General features: G+C 36.9%; 1 protein-coding gene across 1 annotated transcript in view; it reads left to right on the forward strand.

The window, feature by feature from the left end:
* Positions 1 to 27,968, forward strand: part of CCDC178 (coiled-coil domain containing 178) — a 176,615-nt gene that overhangs the window by 129,123 nt on the left and 19,524 nt on the right. Inside the window, exon 18 of the mRNA XM_042798097.1 lies at positions 27,690 to 27,824. Coding sequence (XP_042654031.1) covers positions 27,690 to 27,824 — 135 coding nt within the window. The remainder of the gene's footprint in view (positions 1 to 27,689; positions 27,825 to 27,968) is intronic.

Consider the following 27,968-nt stretch of genomic DNA (forward strand, 5'->3'; position numbering starts at 1 on the left):
AGATGCATAATTTACAAAACATGTTTTTCAATCCATGAGCTTTGTCACTGTTCTTGGCAAAGTCTGGAAATGCTTCCTAGAGTCCACTTCACAAGGAAACCCCATTCCTAAGTACTTGTGTCTCATATACAGCCTTCAGAGGGCACGCAGCTACCACAAGCCTGGTGAAAACTCAGGGCAGAGAAGTGGTGCCTGGCACTCCAGAAGAGGTTCCTAGACCAAGGAGTATCTTTTTAAATGGCTGTGAACACCGTACCATTTCAGTGCAAAGTCCAGGCTAGTCACCTTAAAACAGCGCTTACAGTAATCCCATCCTACTTGTAATTCTGTCCCCAAATTTTCGTTCTACTGCAAGAAATATGTCAGGAATTGTATAGACTTAGGCTGCTCTAATAGCTCACCATGCCAAGGTCTTAGGCACGCCAAATATGCTCTGTAGGCATCCTACATTCTCCTTTGCCACTCCCCATCTCCCTGCTCTGCTTTCCTTAGGCCAGCTGTGTACGTAACACACAGCATACACAGATATTTCTGTGTGGACTTCTCTAAAGAAGTGAATTTCACAGGTGCAACTGGAAAACTCTCAGGGGACCTAGAAGGGTTGTGATGAAGTGTCCTATAGAAAGAATCCAGCCTGATTTGCCAAACAACCATTGTTGGTAGCAGTTAAGAAAAAAAGAGCTTCTTATTTGTATACTCTCTACTCTTGACCCCAAAGTCAATGAATTATATGAAATACTGTCTCACTATGTTACTTTCCAGAAAATTATTATTTACAGGATTAGTGAACTAGTGTCCTTTGTGGATCTGATTCAAATTGCAGTTTTATAAAACAGAGGAAAACTTCCTGAGACATAACAAAAACAAACACACATCTACTCCTTGTAAAAATCTCTATCATGTTACACAAGCTAATATGCAAATTTTTGGAAGGTATGTTTCTTTGGCACCATATTATACATGTAAAGGATTTCTATTATTGTCTTCCTATGTGTATCTGAAAACAAAAAAGATATATACTATACAATACTATATATATATACACATACACACAAGCTTTCTAGAGATTATGTTCATTTCAGACATCAAATTCAAGCTAAGAAAAATGTCAAACTTTGTTTACTAATTTTGTACTTATCTTTTCTTTTAATATCCTGTCTTGGTTCTCTAGTTATAACGTAGATGCACCTAAAGTTCGCTAGAAACATTTGCCATTAGCTTCTTCTAAAAAAAATTAAATTTGAGGATAATCCTACCTCCAGAGCTTATTCTGTTCCTGGCCATTGACTGTGACAGTGAAAGGCTCATCTGAAAGCAGTGGAGCATCCCATCTAAAAGCATAAAACATATTACATTTCATGAAAAAGCTAATTCAGATTGTTTAATTCTGGTAATATTGCCTCTGTCACCTTCAAAATCAAAATGTTCTTTCCTGTTATTATAAAGAAAACAACCAAATTGCTTAAAAACCCATTTGAATACACAGCTGCCTTATGTTGCATACTAATTTGATTAAAAATGCTTGTGCCTCACTAGCATTTTTTACATAAAACACACTGGTGAATTTAACAAAGAAATATAAATATATTTTAGCAATTTTTGATAATAGAATATGCTATAACATCCACAATACCCCTGGACTGAACAAAGATCTCAATGCAGTATTGGAAGACACTGAACTGAATGTCTTGCTGTATTTGTTTGTTCAATGCTTTGGGCACTGTGCCAACCTCATTGCGAATAACTGCATTAGTCAAGTGTATCCAAATTATTACAACACAGCGTCCATCCCAGTTATTGCTGTTGAAGCATTTTCTGAATCTTCACATCACTAGAAACATTTATTTGAGGGGAGAGCTTTGCATAAATTCAGGACAATCTTAATTTTAGACAAAAAATCTTAACATCTTTATAAGTTGCTGGTTATTCCTAGAAAGAATAATTAAGAAGTAATTGCACTACTTTTGTTTACCTATTATGAACACCTTGCCTAAAGTGGGGATCTGCTGTGGCAATAGAATGAGGAAAAGAAGAGCCAGAATGGAATTCACCATATTTATTTTTCAGCTGATGGAAGTATTGTCAGTAGTCATCTCACCTTCTTCTATTTTCACTCTGCGAGCTTAACTCCTTAATTCTTGATCTAGATGATGATGTTGCAATAAGTCTTTGTGTATTTCTATTTAAGGCAGATGGCAGATGGTATGTATTTTAACCTTCTGTCCTAGAGGAGATCCTCCCCCTAGTGCAGAGATGTCCAATCTTACTCGCCATAACAAACCTTGCTCCAAAGTACATCCGCAAGCTACAGAACATGAAGCTCCCCATATTCCCACCTTTTCACATCAGGATAGCACAGGTCAGGTGGTCAGATGGGGTCCAAAACAACCGAGCAACATTGGCCTTTGCAGCTCTTGCTGGCTCACTTCTCACAGTTGGCCATTTGCATTATTCTGCAGTTTCCAGCTCAGCATAGCCCTGGTCATGAGGCATAGTTCTGATGGAAGAGATGTATTGGAGCTGCTTGATAGCTACGTGTCATTCAAGAGATGCAGTCTGATCATTCCTGTTATATACAACTGGGCTGGCAAGGCAAAGAAATCTCCCTCCCTCTTGGTTTGGAATTGGTGTTTTCCTTCTCTTACAGTGGACAGCAGTATGTTTTTTTCATTATCTAGACCGGGTGAAACAAGATTTCTGAATTTCATGCCTGTCCTGGTTTGGGCTGAAATAGAGTTAATATTCCTTTTCAAGAACTAGAAGAGTGCTGTGTTTTGGATTTAACTTTGGGTTTGGTAAGAGAAGAATGTTGATAGCACACTGATGTTTTTAGCTGCTACTGAGACTTCAAGGACTCTCCAACTCCCTGTGTTCTGCCAGTGCACAAGGGCACAAGAAGCAGGGAGGGAGCACGGACAGAGCACCAGACCTAAATTGGCCAATGAAATATTCCATATCATGGAACGTCATGCTCACTATATAGAGGAGGTGTGGTTGGGAAGGAGCTCTCTCTCACTTCGGATTGCGATTGCGGGATCTTGGTATTTCGGGATTGCTGGCTGGGAACGGGCTGGGTATTGGTCAGCGGGTGGTGAGCAAATACATTGTGCATTCCCCTTTTTTACTTTTTCTATTATTGTCATTGTTCTCGTTTTATTGCCATTATTAAACTGTTCCTATCTCAGCCTGCAAGTCTCCCTTTACCCTTCTAATTCCCTCCTCCATTCCCAGGTGGGGAGGAGGGAGGGTGGGTGAGCGGCTGTGGGGTGGTTGGCTGCCGACCAGGCTCAAACCATGACACTGCCACATTAGTGATATGTCCTTAAGCTTTTATTCTGGATATCGGGTCCATCAGTGGTCTGTATTTTATTAAGCCAGTTGGCTGGGAGTGAAAATTCCAGCCTCTTGTATCAGTGTGTATGGGTGAGTTTGTTGTAGATGATAGTTTTGTCTGTTGCACTGTATTGTCCAGGAACTATATATTATCATGCCATGAAAGTCTAAATGATCATTTGCTAAACTTGGTTAGAAGCAGGAAGTTGCAATATTTTTAAAAATACTTGACATTATATTGAAAAACAAAGAATCTCTAAATTTCCTAAGAAAGAAAATTTTCTAAGTCATTGACTTTGAGATTCTGACATTTTTCTTTTTCACCCTATGAAAAACATATTTTGACAAAGACAATATATTGCAATGTTGTATTTAGAATATGTTATATTGAGTGTGGTATGTTCATGTCAATGTTTTCATACACTGTACTAACTCATAATTTAAGAAACAGTAAACACAATGAAATTCTCAGAAATTATCAAAATTCAATGAGAAAGCAGAAATGGCTTTGGGAAATAGTTACATGCAGAAAAAATATCCTCTAATACAATGAAATCTTGCAAGATTGCTCCTTTGGTGGAAAAATGAAATTTTAAATGTTCTTCCATCTATCTTTAATAACTTCCAAATACACATTTTTTGCCGTTTTTAGTAATAAATAAATGTTAATGTTACAGTGAAAAATGTAAATAATAAAATATTGTAGAAACTTAAGCCACTGCCTTCTGTATCAACTCCAGAACAAAGTTTTCAGAAAATGTTTCCTCTTTGACTCACTAGGATCAGTACAAAATTACAAGTTTTAATGGCAGACTACCATACGCATGTTTCCTCAAGAATAAAGTACTCCTGAATTTTGACACAAAACAAGTTATTGTCCACCAGCTGCAGAATGGCAACTGCCTGTGTGCACAGTTCTGCAAATAGCATCAGGTACCAGCAATATGGTAAATTATCCTACTATGAGTGAGGGATACGTGATTTCTCAGTCAGGTGTGGATGTGTCTGCAATATGGATAGATGGAGAGAATTTATGCAAATATGCAAACCATTTAACTAGAGGCATAAATACCAGGTCTTGTGGTGCTATTGATAGGCCTGTATAGGCTTTTAAGCTGCACCACAGTATTTCTGTGCCGGCCTTAAATTATCTGGAATTGAGCACTCGTTACAGAGTAAAAGAATGCACAACGACTAAATGGCAGAGCAGCTGATGCATGGTAACCTTTTCATGCGTCAAAGCCCTCTGACAACTTGGGTTTTACATACGCTTTTGGAGTTTTTGCATTAAATCATCAATCTGCCAATGTTGTTCTCAAGTCAAAAAATTATGCTGTTGAATGATCAGAGACTACTTTTATTTTATTTGGGCAAGCATGAACATTTCTGGAAGTTTCTTAGATTTTGTAAGACTTTGGGGAAATAATTAAAGGCGGAGCTGTTTTATCATGAAGAATAGCTAACTGAGTTTCATTTTTCATCAGATTGTACTCTGGTGATGCCATTGATACATGCATTTATGAAAACAGTTGCTCTTTCATCAAGAGCCTGGTCTACCTTAATAGCTTCCCTGAGCAGTCTAAACTTCATGTATGCTTGTTTAACTCTTTAAATATAGTCTGCCTGCTTCCCCGCTGGTTTAGTAATATCAGGTTTTGTATATGGTCAGAAATGTCAGAGTGACTAAAGCAGCCATACCCTTTTAAGTTCTCTGAAGCGCTTAGGTTGCACATAGTCCCCGATACCAGTGTGTATGTACAGTTTACTCAAACGTACTGTGAAAGCAGGCAGCAACGATAGCCTTTGTATCAGAGAGCACATCTGAGAGACACTGTGGTAGAATGCAGATAACCAGCTTTCTTTCATGTTAACATTTTGTCTTTCATCGAGAGGCTTGACATTACTTTCTACCATTTGGAAGATGGTATACCCACCAGATATTTCAAATTGCATTTTTTCCTTTATGGGGGAGGAAAAAAGGCCCAGGATAATTGATTTGTCTCTGCTTCCATGTGGAGCATCCTGTAAAAGGGATTATCTTTGATTTTCTTAGTAAATATTTTGTGAACATAGTTTCTTCCCAGAAAGGAGGTGTTGTGAGGAACAACAGAGACTACAAAGAAAGAGATAAGCCCATATCTCCTTGCAAAATTATTTCATCTGCTACAATTCTGATACATGTATACACGAACACATAGGATCATGAAGGGGAGTTAATTAAAGATACTAAATCAATGCACATAAGATAAAATATGTTTCCCTTTCCTTCCTCATCCATTTTCTTCTATTTAGATACAAGGTGATCAAAGTATAGCAAACAAGCCATTAAGAGAATCCTATGGTACTTGAAAGATCTTTAGCTACTCTGAACCTCTGTGTGAAACCCAGATTCCTGCAGCCATAATTTCCTTCCAGAATTAAATGAAGAGACAGTTTCAGTTCAGAATTATAGCTAGAATGCTGTAATTTTCTACAGTATTGCCCATGATCATTAAAAGTAGTGTCAGCCACTGAATAGTGACTGACAATCAGTTCAGTGAAGTCCAGCTGCTGCTTTAAGTCTGGTATTGGAACATGCGATCTGGGACACTGGGGCAGCTACCCTGCAAGGGTATTTTATTAAATTAACAGTAGTGAATGGTGCATAAAATTGTCACTAAGATAAATTTATTATAGTATGATTTTATTCTCACATTATTCTGTATGGGGTGCTACCCCAACAGAGTTTCCAATTCAGTAGTATGCCTGAAGCCAGGGGTTTTATCAGCAGTGTATCAAAGGGTGTCTGGCTTTCATTCATATATAATTTACTCTTATTACATGAGATATTTCTATTTTTCTGCACTAACAGTTGTATATTTTCTAATGAAGGTTTAAATCAACTGGGAACCAGGGTATAAATAGAGTTTCGGTATTTTGTGCCAAGTATGGATTGTTTGTCTTCCTGTTAGTTATGGATTGTGAGTGTATTATTGCTGAAGGAAAATTTTTGTGCTTTTATTTTTCTTTCATGTATTTATTTATCGTTTAACACAAATTATAGGAACTTTTCAAGTGTTCAAAATGAATTATATCATTTAGAAAAAAATTCTGAGATTCTTAAGAGAAACATATGAAGCCTACCTAGACTGTCTGGGTCAGCTTTGTGCTTTATGGGACTAGTGACAGTAACTCCGACAGTATCTTGGTGTTTAGTATTTACTAGCTGTATCTAGATAGGAGCTGAATAACTACATAGATTCAAGACTCCATAATGAAATTCTCCCTTCAAAGTTATAATACTCCCTTCAAATGTTGGGAAATTCTCCAGAATGTATTTAGTTTACATGTATCTCCTGTGTTCATTGTGTCAGACTAAAAAGTTTTATGTTCCTTGTGAAGCAGTTAGCAAGTGGTAACTACTTGCGCAACTGAGAACTTTTCAAGATTCACATATAAACTTCAGCTGTCCTTTTTTCCATGTCTCTGGGAAAGCCCTTGGTGAAGTGGCTTTCTTTCCCAGACTTCTAGGAAAAGGCAGCCAGTTGTAACTGTTGTATGCACTGATGAAGAGCTAAATGTATGTCCTCCTCTCTACACACATTGCAGCACTTCAGGATTATGTTCCCTTAGTCATGTAAACTCTTGTGGTGGTGTTTATATTGGTAAAGTACAGAGTTGGCCTGGTTATATTCCAGACTTTGTGCCTGAGCTTCATGGTGAAGGTTGCTTTCTGCTCAAACTATCAGCTGTTGAAGTATCCTAAGATTACGGCTGAAATTAGCAAGCGATTATACTTTTTGCTATAAGGTACACTACCTTTGTTATTTATGTATTACCTCTTTTTGTTAGGTATTGATAAGAGAGAAACTCATTGCTTCTGTTCTTTTTTGCAGGCTCTTGATCTTTGCATTTCCTCATTTATAAAAGCTGTGATTAGCCACTGCTTTTGTGTTAAAATTCATATTGTCTAAAGATAACATATTTTTTTTTCCCTGGAAATTCTGATGGGTTAACCCGTTGAACCAACACTGAGGTTCTGTCTTCTACTTCAGAGATCTTTTTAAATTATGTCACCTCTGCTGGAAGTGAAAAGAAGTTATTCTAATGCCTCTAAACCTCTTCTTCAGCATTTTCCAAACAAACAAACAAACAAACAAAAATAACAAAACTGTTCTAGAACTCCCACCAAATACAGATCTTTGTCACCCTTTAATCTATATTATTCTCCTAAACATGCCCACCATTGTATGTATAAATATGTCAATAATGTTCTTTAAGATGGCTGCCTCCTAAAAGTGTGTTATCATTATCAAAAGAGTCTGAATATGAGCTCAGAAATAAAATTACATTTGTGAGAAGTATTCTGGATGAAATAAATATTTAAATAATCTGAGTGTAGTTGGTTAAGAAATCTTTTTCCCTAAAAAATTTACAGGTCTTCAGAACTGAATTCTTCATAGGACTTTATTTATAAACTTTAACAGGAACATGCTCTTAGGGCCTAGGATGGTATTTCTACTCATCTTGGGTTACTTAAACCCAGTTTGGACTGGGGACTTCGGCATCTGTGTCAAATAATCTAGATGGATTTTCTAAGGCCACACTATTGAATGTGCATGGTTAGATTTTTATCATTCTCTTCAGTTGGCTTTGTAGTGCATGAAAATATCCATGCCTGCTCTGAATTAATGCAGAACAGAGAACCTGAGCTTTGATCTTCAACCTTCAGAACCATAGCCACCTAGGGGTTGACTCATGGCACAAGAGCACCCTTCTGTTAACCTCATTTACTGTTTTTTCACATATGACACCTTCGTATGGAACAGGAGAATGTTTGAAATTGGGAATAAGCTTGTGGCACAGGAGGATTCTTTCCTGCACAACTCTAATGCTAAGCTTTACTTAAGATCAAAGGCCACCCTTTTTAAAATGTAAATACTATAATTTTTTTTTCTGTCTATGTATGTATACTTTTAGCAGAAATTAACATGTAAAAAGCTTCTCAGTAGCTCTGCAAGTCAAACATTAAAGTTTAAACACTGAAGAGTATTCATCGGTGCAAATATTATGCTGAAGTGATAAATATAGTTTAAAGAAATATATTCAAATGAAGGATCTCGTACAGTGTTGCTATCAATTTCTATATAATGAAAGAGATTAAATGAATCCTTGCTAATGCATTATTGGTATGTGAAGAACAAGAAGAAACAAATCACACACATTTTCCCACTTAATTATTGTGCTAGACACTCATTGTCATATCATTGACCTATTTGGTCATGCCCAAGTTAATCATGCCTGAACCTTTTCCCAGTGGGAAATAAGCTTCTTCACTTCCTGTCTTGCAGGAATATCAACTAAAACTCAGTCACATATGCCCATAGTCTGATCACTGCAGCCCACCGTAACCGTCATCTCCAGCAGTGAAACTGCAGTTTGCAGCATGCCCGTGAGAGTCGGTGTCAGAAACCCATCACTTCCTGTGTGCCTCCGTTCAACTCTATTCAATCACTTTACTACATTAAATTATACCAACCTCTGTTTGTAAAAGCGTGCCCCTCCTTTTTTCTTTTTTTTTTTTTTTTTTGTTGTTGTTTGCCGGGAACTGTTTTGTCACACTGAAATAGAGTTTATGTGCAGTGACAGCCTAATAAGCCAGCAACTTTAGTCGCTTATTAAAGTCAAGCATGTGTCTTTGTTTCATGTTGCTAATGATGTGGAACCGTTGAGGCCTGAGTATATTTCGTCTGGACGGTGTGGGAGCGAATGCTGAGAGCTCATTACTTGGCTCCCCATTGGAATCCTGCAGGCTTCTGCTCATTGAGGAGACTGTGGGGGCTTTGACAGAATTATTATACTGAATATTTTTAGACTCATTAACTATATCACCAAAGCAAAACATCTCTTCCTTAGATGCAAATGGCTGCAGCTACTGTGGCTTTGCTTTAGTTATTGCAGAAAAAAGGATGAAGCTTGAAAACATCTTAGGAAAAGGATTTTCATGCCTCAATGTTTGAATTTGTAACTTATATTGAGAATGTGTAAGCCTTTTTTACCACATTTAAGCCACTCATGTCTAAGTGCCATTTAAAAATGCATATATTCAGTTTCATGTAGTAAGCGGTGCTCGATCTTTTAAATTTAGAAAGTGCCGTTGAAGTACACAGCAAAATAGGAGCTTTTGGCATTCCACTTTCTATTCTAGAGTGAAAAGATTTAAATGTAAAAAGCTTGTGTTAAAGTAATTATAGATGCTTGAGTTAAGCCTTCAAAGGTAAAGAAATTCAGAGTTAAGGCTAAAAATTCTGACTTTCCTTTAACCTAAGTGCTGGAACATATGTACTGTGCAGTATGAAAAATCACACACTTCTCCAAGCCGTACAATTCCTAACCACAACAGAGTGATTTAAAGATGAAGAGTGAGACAAAATTTTTAGCCTAGTCTGAATTTCCTTGCTAAGATGGGTTTAAGCTGGTTCTTAATGTTACTTTATTGTAGCTTTTTGAGGTTTAATTGAGACTTAAGACATACTTGAAGAAAAATATGAATACCTTAAAATTAATTCTTCAGAGCAAAGGACAGAAAATTGCATTTATGGCTCCATTTGTTGGAAAAGTGAAGTTAGCTGTGAACTGTACATTATTTCACCTCCTATAAAATCATATTTTGATTTCTTGATGGAGACCTTCTCTATATGTTGTATACGAGCTTACCTTCTATAAATCATGAGTTTGAGTAATTGCCTAAGTTTATGCACATTTTAAAAATATAGACACAAGTGTATTTTCTCATAATGTATGCAAGCTTTCGGTAGGATTTTATTCTCCAAAATTACTGTAGGTGAAAAAAAAAACAACTATTTTGATTCCTGGGAAGAAAGACATTGCTTTTATTTGTGGTTCATTTGCTACTGTAGTATTCTCTGACACCGTCTTTATACATCAAGAAGTTCTTCTTTCAGTGATTGCCAGGGACTCTGGAGGGAATACTTTGTATATGAAACATGTTTCCCTTTGGGATTTCACCATCAGAATATCAGTTCTGATCAGCAGCCCATTAGAAATATGTTGGTTTTTTTTTTCTGAAGCTATGAAAAGGAATAGTTAAAAATGTGACATATAAGAAAGTTATACTGAATTGAAGTTAAATTTTGTGCACATAGGCACTTTGTATCTCAAGCAGTAATTTCATAATAGGTGTAAAAAAGGAGGAGTTTTCCAGTTAAGATCTTTAAGGGAAGTCTCGGAGTGGACAGGGAGTGTGGGCACAGTTTTTCTTTTGAGTTCTTGCAGTTCCTGTTCTTACCAGTTTGTGGCACAATACTATTTAATTTAGATGTTGGGCAAAGCTTTCAAACTCCAGTGCCTCAGGCTAGGTACCTAAACCTTTGCATTTAAGCACCTAGATAATAGTAGCCCGATATTTATCGGGGAAACTCAGTCGTTCTGAAAGACAGGATTATAAATATGGGTCCCAGTAAGGAAGCTAATTCTAAAACCAATGACCATGGCTGTTCACTAAGAAATAGGTTCTTCCTTTAAGCTGCAGATGACTTTTCAAATTCAAATGTAAATACTCTGTCAGGAAAATTCTCACCTGCAGAACCCGTTCACAGTTGCGATTTCAGATGTTTTGCAGTAAAAATAGCCTGAAGCCAACACACCTGTCTAGATAAATAGATGATCCACGGGAAATAAAACAGACTTGAGCTGTAGTCATGCAAATGCAATTGTTTCGTTTCCTACATACAGTATTATAATCAGATTAGTAGATGTAATAGTACTATAAACAGATGTTCACTATCAGTTATTGTATTTACAAACTTCTATTTATCCACAATTAACATAACTGTACAGTCCCACCATCTTTTTACATATTTTAGCTGTTTTAATGCCTATGAAGCTGTCCCCTTTCAGTTTGGGGGAGAAAAGGTTGAGGTTTTTTGTTTGTTTTACCTAAAGAGATATGTCCTGCAGTGAGAAAACTGGTAACAAGCATTCATACTCTATTGGGGAATCTGAATTAGGAGAGTCTTTAAGTCTTATTAAGTTGCATTCTTGAACTATATGATAAATATTTATCAGATTATATGATATAATAAACTACTTTTTCTACATTACTAATGGCTGTATTTCAGTGAGCTCTGTATTATAAGCCTTGATATTTCCAACAACATGCAGCTTTTTATGAATCAACCTTTTAGTTATTGTGTGGTTGCCAAAAACTGGCTTTCCTAGACTTCTGACCAAGTTCAAAGCTCTGTCCTTATATGGGGTTTCAGCATCTATTTTAAAATTTCTGCATTTCTTTGTTATCTATAGCTTAATAACTGACTTTACAGACAAATGTTGTCTTCTGTTGTCTAGCCTCCATATGAAATAAGAGCTTTGTATTTATACTGAAGTGGTTGCCTGAGATGAGGTAGTTTTGGCACTGAAGATGTGTTTTTCTTCTTTATTTGGACTTATGGTGGATTTATTTTATGGATATTTTTCAGTTAAAAAAAAAAAAAAAAAGTAATATTTAATTCTATATAGCACATATGATTGACCTCAGAAGCTGTCAGGGTTAACAGGCCTTTATAACTTTTGAGTTAAATACTTGAAGATGTGTTAAAGAAAAGTGATCTCAGTCGGGTTTTATGTGTTGTTTTTTTAAAATAAATTCAACTCATAAAGCTAAATTTATGATAGACCCTTTACTGCTTTTCCAAACTCTGGAATAGTGTAAAGCATTCAAATAAGCACTTAATTTTCATTAGAGGAGTAAAAAACACTTGGTGTGCTAGTCAACCTAGTCTTTAATTTGAAACGGATTTACTAATTCTCTTATCTAGAATATGGTAACTGTGTCTGCACTGACAGGTAGGTGTACCTACTGTGTGCCCTGCAGTCCTGTTCTGTTGATATTCCAAACTGGGAAGCTTTTGAAGCGCAGTGTTTCCCTCCCTGTTTGTACACCCAAATTTTCTTCCAAAAGAAAACAAGGTGCATGTGGAGTGTGCAGGTTTTTGCTTTCTTTTCCTTTTTGCAGGAAGGAAAAACTGATTAAGATGAGCTATAACTATTGTTACTTCTGCAGTTAGAAGCTGAACCTGTGTCCTGAAAAGTAGAAGAGAAACACACACAGAAGCGGGGAGAAAAGGATCACCAAAAATAGAAAATTCAGATTCTGACATTTATATTTTCCATTTGTTAGCACTATCATTGCAAAAAAGAATGACAGCATTGCTTTTCAGGCACTTGTGATACATTAAAAAAGGCTAAAAAACAAAGGAGAGCAAGGAGAGCTCCTTTGGGCTCAAGCCCAAATGTTGTTTCTTCTTGGTTTTCACAGTGCCAGAGCTGTCTTTGTCAGTACCACCGGCTTTACACTACACAGCACTTGGCTGTGGATTTCTGTCCTATTGGACTCAGCAGGGACCTTGTGACCTTAACTGGTGTTTAATACTATGTACTGCTGTATTTCAGCTTCATTTATTTGAAATCATGTTAATCAACTAGGGTCATTTTTTTTTTTTTTTAATAGTATTAAAGTGAAGGTATGTATAATATGCCAGGAGATGTGGTATGATGACACATAAGGTGTCTGGGGATATAAAGCTTTCTGGGAGCAGTCCCTGGAGTGAATCATATGTAGGCTTTGACTGCAAGAGAGCACATGGGTTAGTCTGAAATAAAACCAGAGAGTAAACTAACAGTGTTGATGGTCAGATGTCTAGTGGTAGAGTTTGCTCCATAGTCCTCCTTTATGTTGCAATGTTGACACATGCTTGTAGTATGGATAAAACTACCCTCAGTCTACTATTAATTCACACTTTCAGGCTACTTAAGACATAGATTTTACTGTCTTTTAGGGGATACAGGGAATATGAGATTAAGACTTCCTAGAATTTGGTTGAATATTTGTGGGATGCAGACTGACAGTGGTGAGACAAGGAGACAGGATAAGGATAGGCGAACGGTGATTTAGAAAAAAAAGACTGGTCCAGGGAGATACTGGAATTTTCCAGTAAGTCTGAGTCAGCCTGTGAAGAAATGGAAGAACCTCTGTCTATTAAGGCCACTCTCTTTTCAGAGACTGAGAAGGAATTAAAGATTCCTAAATCTTAGCTATCATTCTCTCAACATCTATGAAACTCTTTGGGGTAGTGTTTCACCCCTTTTTACCTCTGTGTTACATGAAATATTATTATACTCTGTAGAATCATCTTCCCCAGAAATACTATCTTCCGCTGCATGTGTTGATCTGCTCACAATGCAAGTCCACCCATTGTTTTGAAAAATACAGGAAAAATACTACGAACCATATCATAATCCATAGGGTCTTAAATTAACATTGCAAAAGCAACTGTAAGTCTGGCATTTCCTAACTTTCTGTCTCCTTTTTATTATCCTTTTAAGGTAATTATGTGTGAATATAAAGGCATTAACTAGATTCCTTTTAGCATCTTTCATTTATCTAGTAATCAGAAACATAATACTGAATCTATTTGTGACTGTTAAGAATCTTGGAAATCAGGATAGGTGGATCCTGCCAGCTAACTCATGGTTACCAAAGTCACTGACTCATGTCATTAATGGTTTAAGTATTTCCTCATTAAAATAGTTTAACCAAAGATGTGTTTTCTGTCTTGTTCATGACTGCTGTCAGGTCTTATGTAAGAAAGCTGCTATTTGAAAGGGTTTATACAGACTGCATTTCAAAGAAGGATTAAAAACCCGAAAATTCTTGACAAACACAGTGAAAACCAATCTGAAGCTCACATGCTAGTAATGACTTCCTTGTTTTCATATAAGCTTGAATTTTCATCCATTCTGAAGAATTTTTCATGTGTTAGGAAACATGACAATACAATCATAATCCTTGCTAAGAAGAAAAGTGAACAAAGACAACAATTTTATGGTAGTGTCCATTAAATACATATAGCTTTGGAAGCAATCTCCAAAAATTTTTGTCTGATTTTTTTTATTTTAATGCTTCCTATTTAATACATTTGCCTTATAAAAATAATACCTGTATAATAAGGGCCATAACTGGTATATAGAAAATCGTTTTGATCAAATCATATTTAAGATGTTGATAATTTTTTGTTTAAGAAACACACCTAACAAAGTGAGAGTAATAAGTAAACAAAAATCTGCCAACAACACTAATGAAAGAAAAAATAAGGTGATGTGTTATTTAACATCTTGAGTTTGATTAATTTATAATAAATAGAAACTAAGTTTTCAGCACAACCCTGCTCGGAGATTGAGGGAGATGCTGAATTCCCCTCGCTAGCCCAGGGTTTGTGACTCCAGTACGGTTCTTCCCGACACACTGCCTGAGGTCTAGGTAGCCTGACTGTGCCTGTGTGCTCCCCCCCCCCCAGCAGAAACTGTGGTCCCAGTTCTGCAGTGGGGACTCTGGTGTCTTACACACGAGGCAGACACTTGACACCTGGACGTCCTGAGGTGTTCCCCAAAATCTGGGGCACAGGTCCTGAGGCCTTGTGCCGTTGGGGCCAAGAATGTCAGTGTTTTACAAGTCTGCAATTTCAGGGCAGTCAGCCTTGTCACTGTTAATAGGCTCCCTGTTGTGGTGCTAAGGGATGAGGCATGGATCTATTTGGGCTAGAGCCTGGCCTCCTAGGACTTCCAGTTTGCTTGATGCAATGTAAAAATGACAAATCCTAAGGACCATTGCGGTTGCTCAGTGAATTTAACTGTAGTTGCTTTTCTCATAAATTGAAAAAACAGTTGTCCTATTCTGCTCTCTTCACGCCACTATTTGTCTCTTCCCCTTTTCCTGAAAGCAGGGTGTGAAATACAAGATTCAGCTGCAGTTGTTTCAGGATTTGTCTGTGCTCTGGAACATTTGTGGGTGCATATCCTGGCTATTTCCCCATTCGGCAAGAGGACAAGACCCACATGCACATCAGCTGTGTGAGGGCCCTGAACTTCATTGTGCTGGAAACTGCTGCTTGCCTACAGGGAGGAAAAGATGTGCTTCTGTGGGGATGAGGGAACCAGGGGAGTGCTAACTAGCACTCATAGCCTGCAGGTGAAAAAAAAGTAGGTGAATCTTACAATTGATACTTCCAGGAAACAGAAATGCCCACAAGTAAATTATTTTTTTTCCTTTAGTAATGGATGAAGTGCCTGGAAACATTCTAATGTATCAGAAAATGAAAAGTTATTTAACTTTTGCATTAATTCTTTAAATGACAAGCAGAATATGATCCTGTGATTTAAGTTCTTATCAGGGACCATACCAGACACCTTATCATATTGATACATAAAGTGCTACTTTATCAATGTGAAATATAATAAATAAGTCACAATAATATTACAATCTAATTGATGGCTGCCAATCTCTGGATGCTGTTGAGGAGGAAATGTGGGGGAAATATGATGTGCACATGGAAACAACAGAATTCAGCTTGAGTAAAAGTTTAGAAGTAAAAGCATGGTGAATTGTTAAAGAACATTTTGAGTAATGAAATGACTAGATAAAGAGAAAATAATGAAATCTTGGAGTGCACAAATTAATCTCTCCTTGGCTATAAAAACAGCAGTGTTGAAACATACGCTGTTGCAGTTGACTCAGTGCTGGTTTCCAGCATAGTATATCAATATTAACCATCTTGGATGCTGCACCACTCAAAGTTTTTTGTCGTCCATGTCCATTTGAACTTATCCTGTTATCTGTGGCAGTTTGCTTGAAGAAAACCAAATTCAGTTTGTTTGCATACACAGTTTTTCTTTATTCCATTGATACTTAGAATATTCTGCCCTATTCAAAGTCCATGCACGTACTAGAAAAGACTTTGAAATTTGGACTGTAAACGCAATAGCAGACTATATGCTTACTAAGGTCTCTAAATTTTAAGGGGGAAGATATTGTGGAGTAGAGAAGAACAGATACAACAATGAAAGTTAAGAAACATTTTCTTTGTTTGTTTGTTTGTTTACTCATACACTTAAAAGCATTAATATAATTAATGTATTTGGGAGTTTTTCCAACAATAATATTTCCATATTTTTGTTTCTTTCTGAAATAGTGAGGTGGCAGTATTGCAGATTAAAATAGAGCTGCATTGTCAAAATGGAGAATCCTCATTTCTGCCTTCTCAGATGTGTTTTCTTATTTCTTGTTCTTGTTCTTTGTTTGCTTCTTTGTCATTGTCTTTCTTCCTCTCATTCATCTTTCTTCTTCTAAGAACTAAAAGAAGGATGTACAATGAATCAGTGCTTTTGAAATATCATTCTAACTTCTCCTTTACATTAGATCCTAACCTACATTATCTGAGTCTATGTGGCACGTGTTTTTTCTTCTAATTTGAGACATTTGTGTGAATGGTTTATAGTACTTACTGATTTAATTACTGACAGTGTGTGGCTTCATTTAGCCTTTTCCTTCTGCTCACATTGTTCTTCCTACAGAAATGTGGCTGAACCCCTAAGCCCTTCTGAGGACAAAGGGTTTTGGCAAGGCCTGCAATATTTTATTCCATTTATCTTAATGGCTAGTTAATATAGTATGTATTATGACAGACTGAAGCTAAGTATCTAAATAATTGTAAACTCCATTCTGCAAGCACTATTTTAATTTCTGCCTTCACTGTAATATTAATTTTTGCAATATAATGTCCACCCTGTCTGAAGAAAGGCAGATAATGGTGGTGGGAAAATACAGTCAAATCCTAACAAGGACTGCCTGTTTGAGTGCTGTGTTCTCAGATCAGAGAATTAAGTAACTCTTCAGGGGTCTCAGAATGCTACCAAAAATCACACAGGATAAATGACTATAGTGAGAAGCTGATGTGTAGGTGTGGTGGGTATGAGTAATCTGAGTCTTTGTAAACCTCAAAAGATGCTTATGTTTAGTAAGCAAGAAAGGGCATTCTGACACATTAAGTTGACCTCTGGGTCAAGCAAGAGGGAAAACATCTGTCTAGTCTAAAGATGTAAATCAGAGCTAGAATCAAAGTCAGGAAGGGGGTGACTAGGTTGAAGAATTTTCATAAGATTTCTGAAATCTAATACCTGGTGCTAGATAAGAAGAAAAGGATGTTTGGTTAGACTAAGGATGTCAAATTCAAGCTAGTTGATGATTTAAAGACTTCTGTTTATGAGTCTCCAGATATGCCTTTTTCCCTTCACAATATAGGTCCTAACCTGACCTTACGTAATACCTTGTAGCCACGTACATTTTGCCTGTCTTCTCCTATTTGTTGAAGTTGAATCCCCTCCAACCTTCAAGTTCCCTTCCCAATCCCACCCTGACTATGAATTCCAATTTTTCATTAATTCAATTCTTACTGTTTATGAAGAGCTTGTGTGCATTTAGCTCTTTCCAAGACGCTTTGAACAGGAAGTTCAGGATACTGTTGGCCATGAAGGTGACATCTACTCTGAAAAATTAAAGAGGGTTAGGGACCTAGCTTGCCCTGCTCCATAGTTCTCTGTACTGTATATTTATGGTACCATGTCCTGTTTTGGCTTGTGCTAAATAACACTTCCCAAGAGAAGGCCTAACACGTGTCAAGGAATAACACGTGCCATGGACTGCTTCAAGCAGGAAACATGGATGGGGCAGCACTTGGATTTAGTTCCCTCAACACCATACAGTATTCCACCAATATCCCAAGAGGATTTTCCCCCTAAAATACTATTTGTGTCTTAAGGCAGTGAGGTAGACACACAACACTGAGAAGTAGTAGTGGACTACGTAGTGTGGACAAAACCAGCTTGTGCCACTTAACCTTACTACCATAGAATGATTCCTAGCCCTGTTTATTTAACGATATGAAAGTAGCCCCAGGGGTTGAGAAACAATGTGCATCTCTAAGATGCAGTCAGCCATCAGCACAGAGGTAACATCTGGCAAGAAGTTATGCACATCTTAATTGGCCAGCTGTTGTTCTGACTGATTCATTGCCTTCCAGGAAGCACACTTACCTCTCCATGCTCAAGTTGGCCCTGCAGAATATCCAGCCTCTGGGCTGCTTTTTTTGGTTGGGTGGTGTATTGTGAAAACCCATGTGCAACATTCTTGTGCAAAGCCTGGCTTTGCTCAGGTGAAGGCCACGTCATTCCTGAAATGGTTAACTGGAAGTCAAGTTTCTGTCATGGCTAAAGGGACTCTGGTGGGGATTCAGCCAGGCATCCACATCATGCATGTGAAACTGCAGAGGTGTTGTAGTTGTATGACCTGGGTTATTGCGATGCATGGTCACGCTGTAAAAAGCCTAGGAATAGGCTGGTGACTAACAGCTCTGGTGAGGTCACTGCCAGGTGCCAAAGGCCTAGAAAGACAAAGGAAATGGCAGTATTGTCTGGTCACAACAGGCTGCTTTCTGGACAGAGAGCAAGATAGGCTTGATTTATGATGCTTGAATTCTCATGAAGTTATAGGGGATAACTGATAAATGTATGTGTCATCTAGAAAAAATAAAATGTCTTCTTTTGAATTTCATTTTACTGTTCTGCAATAATCAGCAGATACTTTATATGAATTAGAAACAACAGCTTAATATAAATGTTTATCATCATAATGTTTGATGTTCCTTAGTCAAGACAGGCAGGGTGCTGTCTTTGTATTCTGCTAGATCTACAACTGAAGTACATTTTGGTGATTAATCTTAGCATATTTCAAAAGTAGCAAAGAAAGCATGAATTCACCTTTCACAAAGATGAAGCTTATCTTACACTTCGCTGTTACGTTTCTGGGGAAAGTAATGTAATATATTCATATTAATGTTATTTTATTAGTTTTACTTTTAAGATTACAAATGCATGAAAAAATTTCTCAACACTAAATGCCAAAAGAGTAATAGTTTACTTTTTGAAAAATGTGTTAACAATTATACTCCAGAAATCCTTTAGGAGGGGACAGAGGATGAGACATGGTATTTTATTGTACAATTTCTTCTCTTCAGAGTAAGCAGTAGAATCTGTAAAAGGAATGATTAGAGATTACGGCTGCTTTAACAGGAGAAATTAATGGCAAGTTCAGGAATTTCTTTGGAGCGATCTTGTTTACTTGCAGGGTTTTGACACTTCAGCTTGTGCTGGCTGACATGTTCCACTAATGGCTTTGTGCAAGTACAAAAAACAAAAGTTGAGGAAAGTTGTAGGCTTCTGCAAATGAGAGCTTTGGAGGCATTTTTTTTTTTTTTTAAATTTAAACCTTTAGTTTGGGGTAAGTGCAATTATCTGCACCTCTTCAAGATGTTTCCAATCGTTGCTTCGGGCTCCTGGGGGTGAAACTGCAGTATTTGATTATCAGTGTTACTAAATGATATAGAGGGTGCCATCTGGATAAGTACAGATATATTTCCCATGTATGGACATAGAAATTAACAAGTATAAAAATCTTTGAGGATAAAATAACATCACACATATTCTATATCTATTCAGTATCAAACCCTAGGCTACATTTTCAATAACCTAGTATAGAAAGCACACTTTTCATTTTCAGGTTGTTATTACAGTAAGTAGCCACAATAAGCAGAAAGATACCCTGATCTTACTCTATTGTCTCTTTTCCTTATTTTGTTCCTGACAGCAGTTAAAAATCCTAACACCAGTCTTTCATTTTTTTTCTTCCTCCATTAACTGATGTTTTTGTCTGCATTCACCAATATTTTTAGTAGAAGATTGAACCTTGATTTTTCAGGCTTTTCTTCATTTATTTTTTCAGTGGATCTTGAAATACAGTTTTTCTTTTTTAAAATTTAACGTTGCTAATCTGCTTACCAAAGCATTAACAACTGGAATAAGGTCAAAAAAATAAGTGCATCTTTTCATGTATACTTGCACATCAGCTGAGATTTGTTTTTTTCATGAGGCTTTTACTCATTTTTAAAGTATATCCAGTCTGTTGACAAAAGAGCTTTATTTAAATGAGCTATGTAATCTTTACCAGCAGTCTGTGGAGCAGATTTGACAATAAAGAAATATTTCATTAACTAGGGGCTTTGTATATTGTACAGGTGTAACTTGGTAGTTGAATAGTATAAAAAGATAAATATTAACTGGATTTTGCTAATAAATCTGCCATTCTTACAGTATCAGAAGCTGTAGAGTTGTTGTAATTGCCGTTGTTTGAGTTGTAACAATGAATGGAACTGATAAGGCTTATGTCATTTACATAGAATTTAGCATGCACAGCGCACCGTTGAATTAATATGACACACACATTGGATCCTCTGATATAAGATTAGCATCAACTGAAAATACAGAAAGTGTAGATTTAGAAGTGACATATTGGTCTCTGTGCAACATATAAGAGTAATTTGCTTAGGTCTGAAAATCATACTAGGTTACTACTGATAGCAGTGACTAGTATTTAATACTTCTGTAGTTTCAATTTGATTTTCTACATCTTGTAATAAACTGATGTCTCAAGAGGGACTACTGCAGAATTACAAAGTAATGTTATGTTGAATCCAGAAGGTCAGGTACCAGCAGGTCAGGTACCAGTTATATCAGTGTCAGTCAAGAGTGGTGTTGAAAGAGTTATATGCACTGAATGAAAACCAGAGTCATGTTTTAATAAAAGAATTCAGTGAAATAATCTTAGTTTCCTGTGCTGTCAACACCATAGAATAACTATGGTTTTAGATGTCTAACGTGGCAATCAGATACCTAAAGCCTTTTTCAGATCTAGCCCTGGGTACAGTAATGTCAGAAATATACCCTTCTTCATGGCACACTATGATTTCAAGTCTCCCCACTGTTTTCAGTTGAATCTGTCATTGCTAGTCAACTCTAGAAATTAAAGACTTAAATTGGATGCCCCCCCACCCCCAAAAAAAAGGAGAGAGCACAAAATTCATAGTTATCTCTGAAAAGCTGAGTTTACATTATTTGGTTAAAGTGCCAGGGGTACAGAGTGGCAGAGATATGAATATACACATTTCTGCAGGGTTACATTTGGGAGCCTTGATCATTACAGTGTACTTTGTCTTCTGTCATTCTCTGCCTTCTTCACAGTGTGAACCTGATTCATGCTCAGTACGATTGCAGGGGTACATAAGCTTTCCACGTGTTTTTGAGAATGGATAATGCATTATGATGGTCCTTACTATGACTATCTTTAGCTTATTCATGTTCACCTGAGCTGAATCCAGCTTATTGTTTTCTAAGATTTCTGCTCAAATTCATTTTGTATGATATTACATTACAAATTATTTCTCTTGCAGGAGGGAGGGAAGAGATTTTTTTTCTCTGAATAAGTCTAGTGAGTTTTGTTTAAATGGTGGGATCTAGTGCTCCATTTCTCTATGATATGATCACTGCTGTCTTCCTTGACATTCTTTAGCTTCTGGATTGCTCTGTGAAGTTGGTTGACATCTCAATTGGTTATTGTTAATGTTATATGGTTTAGATTCATAATATTTCAACAAAATATGGTATTGATGGTAGGCAGAGTCCAGTGAAACTTCTTGGAAATGTTCTGCCCATCTTTTTCTCTCATATGCCTCAGCTACATGTATTTTTCCATTCTTGCTGCTGCTTAGTCCATCCCTTCATCATTTTAATATTCACAAATGGTTTTGGTCACTTGGTAAGTAGCTGTACCTACCTACTGTAGCTGCAACATCATCTTCAGCTTTTAGTTCTTTTAAATGTCTCAGTTTGTATTTCCTTCAATTGTTTTCAGTCTGGAATCAACCTTTGTTCAGAGTATGTCTCTGAGTCTTTGTAATCAGAGAGATTTCCATTCCTTGAACCATGTTGCTGAGTTTGCTTTTTACTTTCCAGGCTGTTTCTGAAGGAAACTTCAGGAAAGGAAAAGGAAATTTCAGTTGGTACTTGAAAGAAAACTCACAAAATCATGTTTTTTTTGGTAAAATGTTATTGCATTGGCAATTAATATTCCATTTTTATGGTCTGGGTTTGGATCTCCTTGTCTGATGTTACTGTATCCTAGCATAGCTATGTAAATCCTAGATTAGACTATGAACAGTTGGATTTCTTAATCGCAAATGGCATCCTTAACACAGACTTCACAGTTTGATCCAAATACAGCCTCCAATTTTCACAAAATCTTTTTTCCTCTGGGCTTGGTAAGCACCAATAGATGGATATTTACGCTGCTACACAGATAGGCACATTGTTGCCAGTGATAAATCTCATCCTGGACCAAAATAACAGACATTATAGAGAAAATCAAGTTTCAGTGCTCTACTCCTGATCTACAGTATGACAAATTGTCTTATGAAGATGTTTTATGTGCAGGGTAGAGTTATATAGAGATAAGCATTCTTATTTGTTTGGCAAGGCTGATACGTGAACAATCTGATCAACTGTAGGATCAGTGAGAGGCTCAAGAATGTTTACAGAAGACAATGTTTTTAACAATTTTTGTTGATAAAAGTAGAAAAATTTACTAATGACTATCTGCAGTCAATAGTTTTCCAAAGACTTACAGTTTTCACCAGATGATTTTTATGAAGAAGTCATATCACATACAAAAATGTTGTCCCCTTTGAAATGTGAGTCCCCTTTGCACACTGCATCTAGTAAAGGGAACATCAGTATACTTTTGTAATAGGAGCAGAATAATGTATTTTGCCCAGAATACCTCACAAAAAAAATCAAATTTCTTGGGTTATCCAAATAAATTCAGCCTGAGGCAAACACCTGCCATGCCCTTTTTTAGATCAAATGTTTAAAGTCTGGCAAAATTTAAAGAGAATCTTCTTTTGAGACAAGCAGCATACTAGTTCTGTCTATAATAATATCTACTACCTTTTATGTGATCCAGAACCTTGCAGTTTTACTGGATTAGACACCTTAAAAGTAAATATGCATTCTAAATGCAGAATACATTTTTCTTAAGAATAATTATAATTTTGGAAAATAAAATGAAATTTTATTCATAGAGGGTCTGATTCTCTCTTTGCATTCTCAGGTGTTAACCAGGAACAGTTATGTCCAGATGACTTGAATCTTACTAATTAGAAACAACAGAGGAGAATTAGCTTTGTAATCATAACCCAATATAATGCTAACATGTAGTCACTGGCCAGAACTGGTAACTGAAGCAGTCCAAGGAGTATGTTATTGACCGAGAAAAAGCATCATGACCAAGTTCCATGCGCTGTTCAATTTGTATTCTTAATGGGGCCACATGCCATTTGATGTTTAATTAAGTAAACACCCCTAGTTTTTGATCCATTGTCAAAAATGTCTGTAATCTGTATTGGTCTAGTCCTATACAGCTAGAATGGATAATAAAAGATAAAGAGGTAAAAATTTTAGGTTTCTGTGAACTGCCAGGCAACAGAAGTAGAAAGCATTGTGTTCTAAATAAAATACAGTTCATTCTCTCTGTGTGAGATTTACTTTCAATTTTCCTTTTGTTTACGATATAGAGAATCCAAATATTGTGACAGCATTAATCAATGAGGACCAAGAAACAATACCACTGGAATAATGAATTAGGCTTGGATAGGCCTCAGCTTGAAATAGTACCTTATGCTTTTTATCCCACTTTGATCCCTGAAAAGAAATTACAGATTAAAATATTATTTTAATTTCAATTTTATTACTGCAAATCAGGCATGAATTTAATGAAGTGTCTTGATATATCATTGCAAAAACCTTAAAGGTGAGAACAGAATAAGTTACCCCCAATGTTCCTTTCTAGTAAGATAGACAGCAGCTAGTTCACATCTCCTTTTCCCAAATTTACACTGATATTATTGATCATATTAGCACCATATATAAACAAGGAATTAAACAAATATAGAGCCATATGCTTCACACTACTGTGAAGCACAGAGGGGAGCCACAACACAAGTAAAGGAGAGTAACACTGAAGCCCCAAAGTAGCAGCATGGCAAGGACAACTGCTCAACAGCATCATTCGTCCTCCCCAGCAGCTCACAAAGGTGCCTCCCCAGCAGAGCCATCAGCTCATCACCTCTTCCTTTGTAGGATAAGGACTAGGAGAAATCACTTGCTGCAAAAATTGTCCCCTCCCAGCAAAAAAATCACAACACTACACCTCTTCAAAAGCTATTGCTCCTCCTTGCAGGATGAATTCTGGTCTGAAGCTGCAGAAGCCCCTACAGTCCCTTTAGTGGAAGGTTGTTTAGTGGGGACTAACAGCAGACCTGTATCAGCTTCAGCCTTGGTAGGTGAAAAAATTACAGAAACAAGGATCCTGGTGCTTCCTTTCCTCTTGCATCCCCAAAACCTGGACCTAGCTTGTCTTTTTGTTTCGTTTTTCCTTCAGTCCAGCTCATACAGCAAAGTAAATGTCAGAAGCAAAGTGAATCTCATACAAATATTTGACTACTGTACATATTTCTACACCTTGACCACTGGAGATGCTGTTACCTTCTCTGCCAGCATTTGGCTTGATGTGTTGAGAATACTTAGGAAACAGCATATTTCTCAAATAGTGAAAAAAAACCCAAAACCAAAACCAAAAACCAAACAGTGAAAAATGAAGGAGGTAGCAATAATGTCATGTATGCAACTCATGCATGCCATGCCTTCTTAAGTCACTATGTGTACTCAACATTTAAAAGGTAAGGAAAGGCAAATAACTATATGTTATTTTATGACCAAGAAGAAGACCAAATGGAAAAGTATTGGCGCCTGTAGGGATGGAGAGATCATGGCAAAATCTATGAAATCTACAGGCTTCTTTTTGGTTAGAAGTACTCTTTAGCTAGATTACTCAGGATTTTTATGTTTTAGATTGTTCCCTTGATGAAAGGTCTGCAGTAGACTCAGGAGATTGAATAGACCCTCCTAGGTTAGTGGGTCCATCAGTTTATTCTAAGCTTGCAGGTTACATTATTTGATCAAGATGTTAAGTTCTCACAGACATGTATTTCTGATTGTGTGCATAAATGTTATTTATGTTGCAATTAATATTGTGAGATTAACAAATATTGGGTTTAGGTTCCATTATGCAAGGCACAATAAAATGGATTCGAAATATGAGATGCATTAGATTCAGGGATACTTACAATAGTAACAACAACAATCATGGACCTGTAATTTGCAAGTGTTTATTCAGTTCTTTGAAATGAGAAATATTAGTGAAGGTCGTACTGGACACCAGCCATAATAAACTGTGAGTTTCTCAATAAATATTATAGCAATTTTCAAGTAGCCAAACCCCAAAATTTTTGAATGTTTTTTGATTCTCTCAAGAGAAAAAATGGACAGTTGTTGAACTGGATAGCCAATTATCCTTTCACCATTCACTGATAAATCTTCTCATGTGCTCCCTCAACCACCATTTTCCTCGTCATGACAATATATCTTGCAATTATTTTACCTTTTTACAAAAATGAGAATTTTGATAATCTAACAATAACTTTCTACTTATTTTGTTTTTCTAGGGCTAAAGCAAAATATTTTATGAAAATTTCATAACTTGTTTGGTTTGTTCCTCTCTCACCTGCATTCTTTTTCAGACTCCAGAATTATATCATACAACGTGAGATTTGAAAATAGTTGAATTAACAGCAGACCCACAGAAAGAGATAGATTTCAGGAAGAAAAAAATAATTATTAAAACAGGAGGAAAGGAGCAATAGTACTTAGAAAAGGTTCTTCAAGTTAAAAAACATATTCATATTTGGTTTCAGGTTTTGGCTGTGATTCTGATCGATATTTTTATATTTTCCCATTCAGTTCATCTATGTTCCCTCATGTTATTTTTAATATACACTGGCAAGACTCAAAAAAGTTATGTACAAAGATCTGTTTTAATATTTTACAGCCTCATTTACAAAGATGCAGAGTATTCACAGCTTCCATAGAATCTAATGGGACTTGTGGAAACTCAGTATCTCTGAAAATCAGGCCATTAATTTTGAAAATGTGCATTAATTACTCTCTAGGCTGTAATAGCTCACTTGATATTACTATAATCTACATTCTTTTGAAAAAGTGTATTTTTCACCTGGTACACTGCGCTTGCTCTTAAAGAGCAGTCATATCTTATCATGTAAAAGCTTCTTTATAACTGATCCAATTATTGACCTGTGGCATTGACCTTAATGAAATGTAATATTTTCAAAGGAATGGTACAATCCATTGTGTTAATCTGGTTGACAGGCATACTCTTGAAGGCCTCATGCTAACAATAGCTATGGAATTTATTGAAATAATTAACTTGATGAAACACCAAACCGTGTATTTCGACTAAGCAATAATTTAGGTGGTTTAAATTTCCATTTTCTAAATTGTGACTAGTCTAGGGTTTGCAGCAATGTTTGTAGAACTTACCAGAACCCATAGTCATTTTCAAGAACATTCAGTGTTGCTAGATTTTCAGATCTCATTAAGACATTTTTCTTCTAGACTGAGACCTGCCACACCATGTTTATGTAGTTCCCAACGGTTGCAGATTAAGGAAAATCTGATACCAGTTTAAGATGTAGATTGTAACAATAATTACTGTTAGCAAATAGCAAAAGCCTATCAGGTAAGCACTCCCACTTTGAATAATTTAAGTTAGGATTCTTTGCACTGAATGTGGTTCCTAGGATGTGTTATCTTTTCTATACATCTATATAAAATCCTTTTTTTAAGTAGTGTCACTCTCAGCCACCGCATTCAGTGCAATTTAGTGGTGTTAGATGCTTTCATGTCATGTGGTTATAGCTGGGTAGATTAATAGGAACTTCTATCTGGAAATTTCTTTCCTGTTATTGTTCTCCCTGAGCAGTTGATGGCTAAGTTAATTCTCTTTAGTTTTGTCATGCACTAAAGCACACATTGCCAAGCTATGATAAGCTTTACCCAGGGAAAAAAAAAAGCCCTTGTGTCCATCAAAGTCTTAAACTTGCATTTTAAACTTTGGCCTGACCTGATGTGCCATTCAAAAAGCTTCAAAAGATTATTTTTTTAAGAAAGGTTCAATATGTCCCGAGGCTATCGGTTTTGAGTTAAACTGGGTGAAGTAGAAATATTTTACTCATCAGCTTTGCAGTCACAGAGTTTGCCTCAGCTAGAACAAAACTGCTGAGGCATTTAGAGAAAATTAACCCCCCATCCTGGCAGCCAGATGTGACTGGTTTCTGATGAATGCACATGAGTGGGCTGAAAAACCAAGAGACTGTGAAATTCCTGTCAGGTCCGTACAGCGCAGAATGGGCTATTGACTGCTTTCTATATTTCCCTCCATCATTCTTCTTGAACGCTGCCATTAATTTCCTCTCCTACTCTGACTTGAGAATTTAATTCTTTTTTTTTTTTTTCTCCTTTTTTTTTTTTTTTTTTTTTTTTTTTTTTTTTCCCCTTCCTCCCTCTCCCCTCCCTTCTTGCCTCTCCCCCCTGCCCCTGCCCCGACCCCCCCATCCCCGTTCCCGTTGGCGTGGCCGTGGCCGTGGCCGTGGCCATCCCAGCTGTGGGCGCTGCAGCGGCGGCGGCGCGGGGCGCTGGCGGCGCGGTGGAGGCACCGCGGCCTCTCCATCCAGGCTGGGCTGGCGAGGATCCAGGCAGCCTCTCAGGAGAACGCTCAGAAAATATTAGCTGTGCAGGTAGGTGATTGCAGGGAAGTCGGAAAGATCATTCTGATCTAGATTGAAAAGCAAATGATGGGTAGTGTGATGAAGCATTAAAACCATATCCCATCAGAGTTTTATAAATTTTTAACCTCTTTAATAAACTGGAATTGCATGAAG

This window comes from Tyto alba, unplaced genomic scaffold (assembly GCF_018691265.1).
Source record: "Tyto alba isolate M040663 unplaced genomic scaffold, T.alba_DEE_v4.0 Super-Scaffold_27, whole genome shotgun sequence".
NCBI lineage: Eukaryota > Metazoa > Chordata > Aves > Strigiformes > Tytonidae > Tyto > Tyto alba.